Source organism: Seriola aureovittata, chromosome 16 (genome assembly GCF_021018895.1).
Source record: "Seriola aureovittata isolate HTS-2021-v1 ecotype China chromosome 16, ASM2101889v1, whole genome shotgun sequence".
NCBI classification, from domain to species: domain Eukaryota; kingdom Metazoa; phylum Chordata; class Actinopteri; order Carangiformes; family Carangidae; genus Seriola; species Seriola aureovittata.
In genome coordinates this window covers 5,533,645-5,546,724 of record NC_079379.1, presented here as the reverse complement: position 1 = coordinate 5,546,724, position 13,080 = coordinate 5,533,645, and the positions used below count along the sequence as shown (strand labels likewise).

Genomic DNA, 13,080 nt, shown 5'->3' with positions numbered 1-13,080 from the left:
AATTTAAATATTTAACTTTATTTAAACAGTAAAACTTCAACCTGAGCTCTGGTGGAGTTTTGAGAGAGATGACCCTGTGTGCAGGTTCATGTATCTGTTGAAGACTTGTCTTGGCTCAGCGAGGATCAGGTTACTTTTACACTTTACTCAGCAGTTTCTGTTGCGTTTCTTCCCTTTGTTCCACTCTCAGTTTAAAGCTCAAGTTTCCAAACCCAGGGTTTCTGTGTATGAGTCCTAACACTGGTCATTTTTTAATATTTTTAAATAGAACTTCTGTGAAACTCATTAGGAAATCCATCCAGGCTCTTGAAAATCTAATTCAAACGTAGTGTCACATTTGAAAGCACCTTAAAAGATTCTAATTTAGCCCCGATTTTAACTGTGGCTCTTTTGGCCTAAATGTGAATTTTAACAGCTAATATTATTTGCACTGACTCCAAAAAATAAAAGTAATGGTGCCGCGGAATTATTCACACTCTAACTGCTGGGGTCCAGCAGGACGGGTTCCAGAGAGGCGGAGGAACCTGGACTTACAGCATGTGTGGAAACCTGCCCAGGCTCCTCAAGCGGTAAATGTTTGAATCATGAAGATCTGGGAAAACGATCTGATCTTGGGAGCTGCAGCCCAATGAAAGTGCACATTTTCTCTGCATGCTACCCATCCTGGGTCTTTAGATCATGTCCTGCAGCTTTAAATTTAGTAGAAACCGCGCCAGGGAGCAGCTTCAGAGCACATTTGACTCATGAAAACCTTCGGCACCGAGCTCATTTGGATGTCTGCTTTTCAACTTTGACTCTATTTCTGTATAGAAATCTTTTCCAGTGAGCAGCTTCCTGCCACCGGAAACTTGAACACAGCCATTCAGAATAACATCATCCTTTTTAAAGCTCACCGAAGCGCTGTGCTGCCTCGACGAGACGAGACGACTGTTTGGTCTGCAGCATACTACCAGGGCCCTGCTGGCTGATGGGAGTTTAGCCTGGACTGATACACAAGTACAACACCTCGTTTCTTAAAGGAGCGCAGCGAGAGAGGAGGAGGCGAGGTGAGAAGAGAGGAGGTAACACCTCATCTGAGGGTGAGAAGAGGGGAGGAAGAGGATGTGAGAGAAGCAAAAAGAGGAGAGCGGAGGATGATGTGTGAAAATGGTAGAGAGGGATGGAGGATGGTGTGATGGAGGAAGAGGTGGTGCTTAGATGTCTGACTGAAACAAATAACAGCTTATAGCTTAGGTGCATCACTATAGAGGACTTGACCATATAGGAGAAGTGTTTATCTCTTCAGTTTCTCTGTAGCACATTTAGACTTTGTGCTCTGTATTGACTATTAATTAAATTCAACATGGGCTCCTTGAATCTGAATCTTTAAATAAGCAATCAAGCAATTCCATGATTTTACATGAAGTAAAAATAGAAATAAAATAAAAATCCACATTGATGCTAATTCATTCATTCATTATCCATACCATGTATCCTTTTAGGGTCACGGGGCTGGAGCCAATCCCAGCTGACATTGGGCGGGGGCGGGTTACACCCTGGGCAGGTTGCCAGTCTATCAAAGGGCTGACGTATAGACACAAACAACCATATTTTACCTTTTTTTTTTTTGTTTTTTAGATATATTATTACCAAAAGGCAAGTATCATAAGTGAACTCATAATTTAGGAACATGTTAGTGCTATACTATCATATATTATAGTACTGGATTATTATTATTGATGCATGAATTTGAAAGTAAGAGTTTACTGTTCATCAAGGTGGAGACAGTTTAACTGTTTCATAAACTGTTGGGCAGTTAATTAATATTACCGTAATATTAACGTGTGACATCCATCCGTTAACTGTACGTGTTCATCCTTGAGGCTCACAGAGAGGCTGGAGCGGGTCCCACCTCACATTTGGTGAGAGGCGGGCTACAACCTGGTCAGGTCGCTGGCCTATCACAGGGCTGCACACAAACCATTCACACGCTCATTCACACCTGTGGGCAATTTAGAGTCGCCAGTTATCCTAACCTGCATACAGGGCAGACATTAGGAAGTCTGGATAGGGGGGATTACAATATTAAAACTGATCCTGGAATAAAATAAACTAAAACACTAGTCACTCTAGACTTTTTATAAGTTAAGTTTTATAACTCTAACTGATTATTAGATCATTATTATTATTACTATTATTTAATTGTGAAATTAGAGTCATTTTGCACCTTAAGACACGACTCCTTGTTGCTGCGCCTCCAGGAGGCTGAAGAGGAGTAAAGGGAGGGAAATGAATAGGGTGTGACGAAGATGTGTAAGAGAGGAGGAGGAGGAGGAGAGATGAAGAGGAGGAAGAGGAGAGAGAACATGTAGATAGGAGAAGAGGGAAGAGCAGAGGAGAGAAAGAGGTGTCAGTGGTGCAATGCAGTGCTCGCTCCCCACCCCAGACACACACACACACGCACACGTTTGTAAACTGTACTTGTGAGGACCCTTCATAGACATGACGCACATGTTTCTTAATATAAAGATAATGATCTTAAAGATAAAAGATATAAGATATAATAACTGTTTTAAGGTGTATCTGTTCTTTAAAGTTTAGGTCCAAGTTTGAGAATGGACATGGTTATCATAGGTCCTCACATGTGTAGGAATATAAGCTGCAGCGTGTGTGAGTGTGTGAGTGTTGGAGTTGTTGTTGGAGCTCCAGGCGGACAGGCTGAGTTCCGGTGAACTCTTCCCCGGGAGGGAGTGTTTCCATCTGGGGGAGAGAGAGGACGACCATCTGGCCCCTCCGGGTGCCTGTGGAGCTTCTGCTGCCCCGACAGTCCGCTCTCGGAAAGGCTCCTCTACACCCCACGCTGAATTCCCTTTCAGATCCAGAGCTGCTGTTCTGGAGGCAATCATGACCTCTAACCTCCGATGCTAGTGTTGAGGAGCAACCAAAGAAAAAACGGTCTAATTCTCTGGTCTTCAATGGAAAGTTGTCAAAGCTTCTCTCTTCTCTCGTTTCAGATTGTGTTGATCAGGTCTTAACACAACTTGAGGGGTTGGTCCACTTCATCACTCTGTTAAAGCTATTTGCACTGATTGTGATTGGAGCATTGAAGTTCTGAGTCAAATCAAGGCGACACTGTAGCTGTGGTTGGTTGTTTAGAGATCAACAGGTTCACTGTTTGTCTTCTTTATTCATGTAACATTGAGGATATGACTGCGTTTGAATTGGATTCATACTCTTTCCAGTAGCTTCAGTGTTTATGATCAGCTTCTGATCTCGGCTCAGAATCATGCAGTTTAGAAGTTTCCTTCGGTACCAAGTAGCTGATACTGTGTGTGTCTTTTCCGGCTTGTTGATTCTGTAACCTGCTGTTGATTGAATACAAAGTAAGGCTGCACGACAAAAAAATCATATTGCGATTATTTTGGCAGATATTGCCATTGCGATGTGTGATTTCCGTTGGAATGGGTGGTGCAATGTGAAACATTTTACCTTTCATCAAAAAAATTTCAGCCTTTGTGATTTGGATATTGCACTTGGCCATAGTGTGACTTTTATTATATTTGGATTAATTGTGAAGCCCTAATACAAAGTGTTCAGCTACATGTTTAGTGTTGCCTATTAATGAATGTTGCACCTTCCAATGTGTTGGAGAGGACTGGTAAAAGGCTGAAATGAAAATTACTTAAAATATCAGCTCCTTTGAATACATTTTCTGATATTGCCAATACTCACAATGCCTCATCAGTCTGGCTCTTATATATCTGTAACACTGACTGTGTGTGTGTGTGTGTGTGTGCGCTTTCAGGAGGGACCAGGGACATCGGTTCAGCTCTCACCAGGATGTGCATGAGGCACCGCAGCATCGAGGCCAAACTCCGCCAGTTCTCCATGTGAGTAGATCTGTGTGTGTGTGTGTGTGTGTGTGTGTGTGTGTGTGTGTGTGTGATATGAACAGGTGTAGCATCTCCTCCCAGCTCTCCATGGCAACCTGCTCCGCCTCCTGCTTCAGCTTTCCATCCTCCATCTTGCTCTCTCCCTCTTCGACTGCATTACTGAAAACAATGGTCCTGATCAATTTAAATATTATTATTGTTATTATGAGTTTAACTCGTCGATAAAATCATTTCACATGAATCTTTTCTATGTTTAAAGGACCTCTTCCTCCTCCTCCTCATACCTTCTTCTTTCTATTTTCCTCCCATTTGCCGCCTCCTGAGATGATTGTGTCTGTGTTCATTTGGATTTTACCTAATTTCCTCAGTCCTTCACATCTTCCTTCACTTCCTGCAGCGGAACCGTTCTTTCACCAACCATCCTTCTCTCCAGCAGCCAGGAAACATCACCCTGAGCTCCTCCTGTTTCTTTGTCTCCTTCTCCTCTCCTCCTGACCCAGCTCCTTCCTCGTCTTCCTCTCCATCTTCCTTTCTCTGCACGAGTCCATTAACTCTCCCAGTGTGGAGGGGGAAGAGTCAGTCACATTGAAATGAGAAGATGAGACGTCCAGCTGAGTTCGTAAACACACAGACTCGGTATAGCTGAGAGATGTAAACAGGCCACACACAGGAGTCACCCTGTGGTTAAATGAAGCCTCACATACAAACATCCATCTATTCTCCGCTGTATCCCAGACGCCCTCCACCCCAGTGTTGTCCTCCTCAGGGATCTGTGGGGAGATATTATCTCTATACGTTGTCTTCTGGATGTTTGTTCTCCTGCTCCAACACAATACCTGTGTCCCAGACTTCCCGGTTATGGCGGGGTTGCTGCTGCTCTGTTGCTAAGCCTTAATATTATATTATCTAAACAATCCAAATCACAACACAGAAAAGGAGTAGAGGACAAATTTAAGACGGCTGAAAAACTCATTAATGAAGAAAACGTGTCGGGATCTGACTTCGAGGATAAAGCAGGTAACATCGACACCACTGAAAACATGGAAAACCCCTCCACTATGGACATCACGAAGGTTATAAAGTCAGTCAAACAATAGCTGTGTCCCAGTCCCGGTATATGAAGGTGTGGCCCTTTGTTGCCGCCGTACACCGCGAGGGCACATGTGCAAATGTTCCCCCAAGTTCCCTGTCGCTGGATCCTGGGCTCAGCGCCGCCCAAAACGATTGTGATTGGTTTAAAGAAGGTCAATGCAATGCAGTTTTTTCCCCTTTTTAGCAGCATGATAATTGTTTTGCAAAACACAGCACCACCCGTCCTGTCGAGGTCACGCTCCACTTTACTCTCACCTGACGATTAGACCCAGAGATACATGAACTCCTTCACAGAAACTCTCTCCTTACCAGGAGGGGGGGTCCACCACTCTCTGCTCTGCATGCTTTTAAATATAAGCTTTTTTGTTTTGTCACAAAGGAACTTCAACATTAATTGTGCCTGGTACTACACACAGACAGACAGGCAGACACACAGACAGACAGACACTCACTCACACACAGCTCTAACAGAGTGTGTTTGCGTGTGTGTTTCAGGGTGTTTCTGGACTGTCTGATCAACCCTCTACAGGAGCAGATGGAGGAGTGGAAGCGAGTGGCCAACACTCTGGACAAAGACCACGCCAAAGGTACAAACACACACACACACACACACACACTCAAAGACACACACCCTCTCGAGTTGTGAGGACCAGACATAAATGTCCTCACTTCGATGGCTTTGAGCTCAGATTTAGACACACACCTATAGGCACTTGGGTTTGTGTGTCATATCTGTGTGAGATTGCAGTGAAGGGCTGTTTTTGTTGGCTCATGAAAAGTCGACGTTTTGGAGATTTGACTGAAAACAGCTGCAGTTCTCTGCAGTACACCTGCGCTCAGTTCTTCAGGTTCTTGGCAGGTAGGTCGTTCAAGCCTCTTGGAGAACCTGCCTCAGTTCTACTGTCTCTTCACGTGATCCCAGACTGACTCAAAGTGTTTAGACTCGTCGCCCTGCTGCAGACTGAATGTGGGACTGATCAGCTTCCTCCCTGAAGTGTCCGAACATCTAAAGTGCCTTCTTCACCTCTTGCACAGTGCTGTTTCTCTAGGTTTGTGTTTCTTTTGATGCTTGTCTTCATCTACCTGTATGTGTGTGTGTCCCTCACAGAGTATAAGAAGGCCCGTCAGGAGATCAAGAAGAGATCCTCAGACACTCTGAAGCTGCAGAAGAAAGCAAAGAAAGGTTCGTGAACTCTGATTGGTCACTTAGGGGGTTTTCACACCTGCGTTTTTTAGTCCGGTTAAACCGAACCCTGGTTCATTTTCCCCCTTGGTACGATTCGTTTGGGCAGGTGTGAAGACAGTTTTGCAGTCTTTTGGTGTTGACTATTACAATCGCACCAAGACCCTTTTGAGGAGGTGGTCCCCGTCCGTTCCCAAACGAACTCCAGAGCGGTTTGTTTTTGGTGTGAAAGAGTTCTGAACTCGACCCGACCCCACTAGCAGGTGAACTCACAAGTTTGAGCTCGACGTTTCCTGTAACCGTAATCCTGTGTTTACTTTCCTGCTCCAGCCAGACAATCTGACCAATAAGAGGAGTGAACGTTGTCACATGGTGTGTAATGATGCATTTTGGTTCACTTGCATTTTTCTCTGTGTGAAATCAAACCGAACCAAGGGTGAAAATGCTACAAGTTTACAAATTCATCAGCTGAATCGGACCAGAGCAAACAAACTTTAGGTGGGAAAACGCCCTTAGTGTTGTCTGGTTCTGTAACATAACATTTGTAGTAACACACTCTTCTGAGAGATGAACTGGGATGCTGGGAACAATTTAATATGACTCGCTTATAATTCAACAGTTGTTTTCATGGGATAATTAAATCTGTATTGTTATTTTCAGGGTGTGGGAGGGGCGTGAGAAATTTAAAATTAAAATAATTTATTTTTCTTTTTTCATTCCTGCCTCGCCTTCTGATGGTGTCCCATCATGCTCTGCTCTGCCCAGCTGATGTATTTGGTAAGTTTACAGACACACACAGACAGTGGGGAGAGAATCAGACAGAAAGTTCTGGTGGTTTAGTTTCTGAATCTGTGACAGTCAGAAAACGCTTTCAACACTTTCCCTCCGTCAGATATCTGCTTTTTACATTCACGTCCCGCCCACGTTAGTCAACCGAAACGTGTTCCCGTGTTGTTTAGATGTTTGTGTGACTAAGAGAACCTGAAAGCCTGAAACACAACAAAGACCGGAGCTGCACTAAACAAGAGTCTTCAGAGAGGAGGTTTCCCTGGATTGTATTACAACACATGACACGACAATGTAACACAGCGTTACACAATCCAACCACAACAAATCAAAGCTGGGTAACTCACAGTAACACAGAACACTGACACGCAACAATCTTCAAAAACAGATTTCTATGAGACCCCCTGTTTAAATACATGATTAAATAAATACAATAAATCAAATAACACACAACACATTATATCATAGCGTAACATCGAGTACGCCATCCCATTATCTGAATCCGTTTGCGAAATGATGAATTGTTATATTAATCTAATTCATCCAAAAAAAAAAAAAATAATAATAATCCTGAGAGTCTCTGGTTCCAACTTTGCTGCTTTTCATTGTGAAGTGTAAGACTTTTGAAGACATCACCTTGAACTTTAGGAAAATGTTATGGGTCTTTTTTTTTTTTTTTTTTTACTATTTTCTGACACTTTATAGACCAAACACTTTATCAAGACAGTAACTGTCCGATTAATCTATAATGGAAGTGTTTTCACTAAAGATACATCTTAAAACCTACCTATTTAAAAAAAAAAAAAATAATAATACTCAAAAAAATATAATATAAAAACATAGACCTATGTCTCTATTACATCTGTAAAAATGATCTGCATGTAAATGATTATTTTTTACTGTTGATTCACCTATCAATTCATCAGTTCATTACCTCTGCCAAGGACAATATGTTAGAGAGTACTGAACTGATATGCACCGAACTTGGTGGAGGAATGGCTCATGGGCCAGGGACAAACCCATTACATTTTGGGGCAGATCCAGATCATTTACTATGAGTTTGAATTTTTCCTCTGGTGTATGTTGTTTGACACTGGCCTTGGCGGAGCTCTGTGCTCTCTGAATGCCCTGCTAGTTTTTCAGTTAATTGATTTATTGTCAGAAAAATGTCAGAAGAGTTAAATCTCTTGTTTTGTCTGAGCAGCAGTCCAACATCCAGAGACATTCAGTTTACAATAATATCAAACAGAGAAAAGCAGGAAATCCTTACATGAGCAGAGTGTTTGGATTCATCCATTATCTGAAGTGTTTTCTATGAATCTGCAAACTAACAAATTTACTGACACCTGGTTTAAACTATATCATAAGGCTCATGTAATGTTGGTAAGAAAGCATAGCGTAGCATATAGTAGCATTACATGGCGACACACAGTAGGATAGTGTAACATGGTCTCAGACAGAATAATGTGTAAACCAGCTTTAAATGTGTCACATTTATCCATTATATTTAGAGTGGCAGACAGTTAGGAGGGGTTGTTGGGGGGTTGAGGAGGTCAGTGTCAGTGTCCCTGCTTTGCTTCTCCCACTGAGCTGCAGTGAACCACAAGTAAACACCAAAACAAGCCTTGTGCTCACAGAATAAGGAGTTCCAGTCTGAATCGCGGTACAAAAATGAGCCTTGTTATGACTGGAAACAAGCTTGTTGTTGCTGCTGACAAAGGAATCGATGGCTTCCAGCTTTGAATGGAGCCTTTAAGACTAAATAAACAGGACCCAGGATCGACCCCAGAGGAACCTCAGATGTGGTCGAGGCTGCCTCGGTCCTCAGTCTGTTATTAAAGCACGAGAGGAAACTCCCCCTGCACTGGTGTGGATGTCACGAGGGAATAAGAAGAGTTTCAGAGTGGGAAGATGGGAGGAGACGAGGGTGTTGGAATGAAATGAATGTAACAAGAGTGGGAGGGAAACCTAGAATGGATCTGGAATGAATTTAATGAGAGAGTGATGGAGGGAGGATGGGAGATGAAGAGAGAGGGACGAACGTTCACTTTGAGATTAGAGAAAAACTAAGAAGAGAGGGAATTTAATTTTATTTGCTCTTAGCTCATTAAGTGATCTGGCTCCTTCAACATCATGTAAACTGGAAATTGGGATTCAATTGGGAGTAGGGGATTAGAGAAACCTGATCCCAGACTGGATTTCACCTGTTTAAAATCAATATCTTTGGTTGTGTATAAAATATCGCCATGACAACTGAGCAAATGGATGAATAAAGACAAAGCTATAAATCGTCATATTCAATAATTCTTCCATATTTACAATGACAATTTACAATTTTTTTCAAGGTGTGATTGAAACTAAAACTGAACCTCTAAAAGTCAAAATGAGTCAGTTCTGACCATTGAAGCGATGGTTGTCTCACTACAGAGCCTGTCCTCTCACTGCGAGGGTTTAGTGTTCGATATCATTATATTAAATCCAGATCCAGGATCAGAATGCAATCACTGAATTCATATCCTTTCTAAGATCTTGTCTAGATCAAATTCATTTTCACAAGTAATTCAATTTAAAAAATGAACAAAACTCAAAGATCTCTGATCAGCTTTCGTTTTTTAAATGGTTTTGAGCAGCAGCTTAATTAAAGTTCACAACCTTTAACCTACAACCTGAAACTGTGATGAGCAGCAGCAGATATGAATTGATGATTAGTATGTAAATGACACAGTGAATAACAGCTGTAGGCTTCTTTAGTTTTCATACTACATGCTTCAGATATTTGAGGTTCTGAAGCAGCTGAGCTGTTAAATAGATAAAATAATAATAAAATTGTATTATCAGTGTTGTATTAACTTCAAATAATCCAGGCATGAAATGTGATAATGTGGATTTACAGTGACCAGATTACTACTGTGCATTTAAACGTACAAACTAAGAAAGAGGAGAGAGAAAAAGAGTAAGAAGAGGGGAATGCAGAGATAAAGGGAAAAAGAGAGACATCTTCTGCCCTCTGTATCATGACACTTTTGTGTGAAACTAGAAATTATATTTTCAACTCTTGAAGCAGCTCGGCCGCCTCTTTCCTCTCTGTATTACTGAAGCCTCTGCTGGGAAAACATAGACAGAGCTCTCTCCTGTCTGAACCCGGTCCTGGACCTGACTGGATGTTTATGTCTGTCCTGTGGTACAGAGGATGAGATTACAAAACCATTGGCAATCAGTAATGAAAATGATCAGTTAATTCCTTTCCAGATTTTCAAATGTGATGTGGTCACTTCTGCTCTGCAGAATTGTTTTCACTCTTTTCTGATGCTTCTTATTGTGAACAAATCCCATGTGTTAGTCCGTCTTTCGACACTTTCTGACCTCCCTACTCTGTCTCCTCCAAATCCATTGGTTTCTATTGATGATCTTTAAAAACAGCTCACAAATATATAGTTTTATTTTCAAAAAAGTACAACACTGCGTTTGTTGGGGACTATTTTCAGCAGTGGATTAATCGACATTTGGTGCTCAGGAGTAGGGTTGCCAACTTCTTTGTGAAGAAACTTCTCCAATCCACTTGTAGGCTGTAACTGGTTTGGTTTTACTTGACATTATATCATTCACAGCACTTTGAGGAGATAGCTAATAAATGAAATGACGCATTGATTTAATACAGGATGCGTTTTATTTTGAAATACGAGACAGGTGGCAAGGATTACTGTCCAGTGTAACAGCATGTTACTATGGGGAACATAAATAAAGATTACATCAGTCTAACATTGTATCAACAGAGTAAATGAACTACAAATTAATTATCTACATACAGAAACATGAAATCTGAGCTGTTATGAAACATCTCAGTGTTTCACAAGTGAAGCCGTGTGATTGATAATGTAGTTCTTTGTAATCAAAGATTTTAAGATAATCAGTAACCCCTCTAATAATGTGTGTAATGTTTTTTAATTGGATGCCAGCAGTTGTTTGTTCCCAGGCGGGACATCCTGACATAGTTAACTCCTTTCATTCTTTAATGTGTGTTAATGGTTTGTTGGCAGCTCTGACTGTTGTTTGCTCTCTTTGTTCTGTTCATTAATTAAACGATTTCACAGCTGCTTAATGATCTGTCTGTGGTTCGCCACCTCCTCTCTGTCTTTCTGAGGTTACTATGATGAACTGGATTAAATTTCCTCATCATCACACACAAAGTGTCGGAGCTCAGGTCAACTTAAAGGAGCTATTTGTAAGTTTTTGCTATTGCTACGTAGCTAACGTTAGCATGAACAGCTGTTTACTTACCACTCTAGAAGAAATGTTGTGAGTTCAGCATCAAACTTCGTTCCTTTACTCACCAAGAGCTGGTGGAAAACAACCAGTGTTAACTCTTACATCCATCACATTTTCTCTTCTACTGAAGTTAGCATGCTAACCAGCTAGCTCTGGCCTATCTCATCACTTTCCATTAGCGACTCACTGTAGCCTCCAATTTGCCCTGAAGACGTAGTTCTGCTCGGAGGATGAGCGTTATAACTTGTAAACGCAACGATGGCTGAAGCTCAAGCGACCCTCACCACCACCTGCTCCCTGCAAGAAACCACGTTCAGCAGCAGAGAAAACTTACAAATAGCCTCTTTAAAGAAAAATACATGAGATAAAACTGACAATAAATGTTACATTTCATTTTTTTTTTTTTTGCTTTTCCTCTTTTAAATTGTTTTCTATTTTTTTCCTTTTTATTCAGCTACTCCTCGTTTTGTTCTCTTTGCTTTTTTTTCTAAAGCATTTTTTTTAACATTTTTGAAACACTGAATAATAAGGTATTTCTTCCTGTTTGAAAATGTGCCTGATGCTTGTGATTAAAGCTGATGAATTGATTAGTTGATTGGCACAAGATTAATCATTAAATGTTATAATTGATTTAACCTTTTCATTTTTCTCTGGTTTCAGATTCTCATATGTGAGAATTTGCTGCTTTTCTTTGTCACAAGTTACAGTGAACTGAATATCACAGGGTCATTTAAATGTATCACATTGGAAATGTTTAAAATTTTTCACTTTTCAACATATTCTGGACAAAACAGTCAATTTGAAAACAATCTCAGTCATCAAGAGATGAAAATAATTGTACATTTCAGCCCCAATTTGGAAGTAGCAGCTGATATTTTTAAATGTGTGTGTGTGTGTGTGTGTGTCCAGGTCGTGGTGACCTCCAGCCTCAGCTGGACAGTGCCATGCAGGACGTCAGTGATAAATACCTGCTGCTGGAGGAGACGGAGAAGCAGGCGGTGAGGAAGGCGCTGGTGGAGGAGAGGAGCCGCTTCTGCTGCTTCGTCTCTATGCTGAGGCCTGTCGTGGTCAGTGATGCGTCCGAGCTCTTTACACAGAAAAGACATGAATAAGAAAAACCAGGGGTCACAGATTGTTCAGAGTAACGTCACATCGACAAATAAGTACATAGAAAAAAACATCTGCCCCCTATTGGTTTGAAGAATGTGTGTTCAGTACATTTCAAAGCCTGTTGGTGTATGTGTGTGTGTGTCAGGAGGAGGAGATGTCCATGCTGGGGGAGATCACTCACCTCCAGACTCTGACAGACGACCTGAAGGCTCTAACTATGGACCCTCACAAGCTGCCGGCCTCCAGTGAGCAGGTACGACTGACTGAACACAGGGTTAGGGTTCCTGTTTGCTCACTGTCAAGCCCTGTTGTAAACCTGTTTCACTTTCTGTCTGTTGAGGTTAAAGAGATATGATTACAGATATGATTATGACAATAGTAGACTGACTGCAGATTCAGGCAATAATGAATATTTGTTGAAAATCGGTTTGTAAAGCTGAAAGTCTTTAGATTTTATTTTTTTATTTTTTTTGGCCGGCTCATATTCAGTCATCTCAGACTGTGTTGAGGGCGGAGATGTCGACTGTCAGTGTGTGCACAGACGCCATTTCCAACTGCTCGTCTACCTGGACAAATCAGATCTCTGATGTTTTTTGAGAACCATCCTGGTAGTTGCACCTTTCTTGTAAGCAACCATTTTCCAGAGCATCCCACATTTTCTACCTCTCAGCAGCTTGTTGCTTTCGTAAGTTCATGACAACAGTTTATAGGGTACAGGCGGTTTGGCTGAAAGCTTACAGAAGCTGAGATTCAGCTTTTTTTCTATACAAA

General features: G+C 41.5%; 1 protein-coding gene across 2 annotated transcripts in view; it reads left to right on the top strand.

Moving 5' to 3' along the window:
* Positions 1–13,080, top strand: part of LOC130183548 (protein MTSS 1-like) — a 59,794-nt gene that overhangs the window by 33,060 nt on the left and 13,654 nt on the right. The window contains exons 4-9 of one of the 2 annotated variants that reach the window (XM_056399099.1): positions 3,785–3,869; positions 5,460–5,551; positions 6,073–6,147; positions 6,913–6,924; positions 12,109–12,266; positions 12,455–12,562. In XM_056399099.1, the coding sequence (XP_056255074.1) occupies positions 3,785–3,869; positions 5,460–5,551; positions 6,073–6,147; positions 6,913–6,924; positions 12,109–12,266; positions 12,455–12,562 (530 nt within the window). Of the gene's footprint in view, positions 1–3,784; positions 3,870–5,459; positions 5,552–6,072; positions 6,148–6,175; positions 6,925–12,108; positions 12,267–12,454; positions 12,563–13,080 lie in introns of those variants that run through there. The other variant, XM_056399098.1, reaches the window with a different exon arrangement.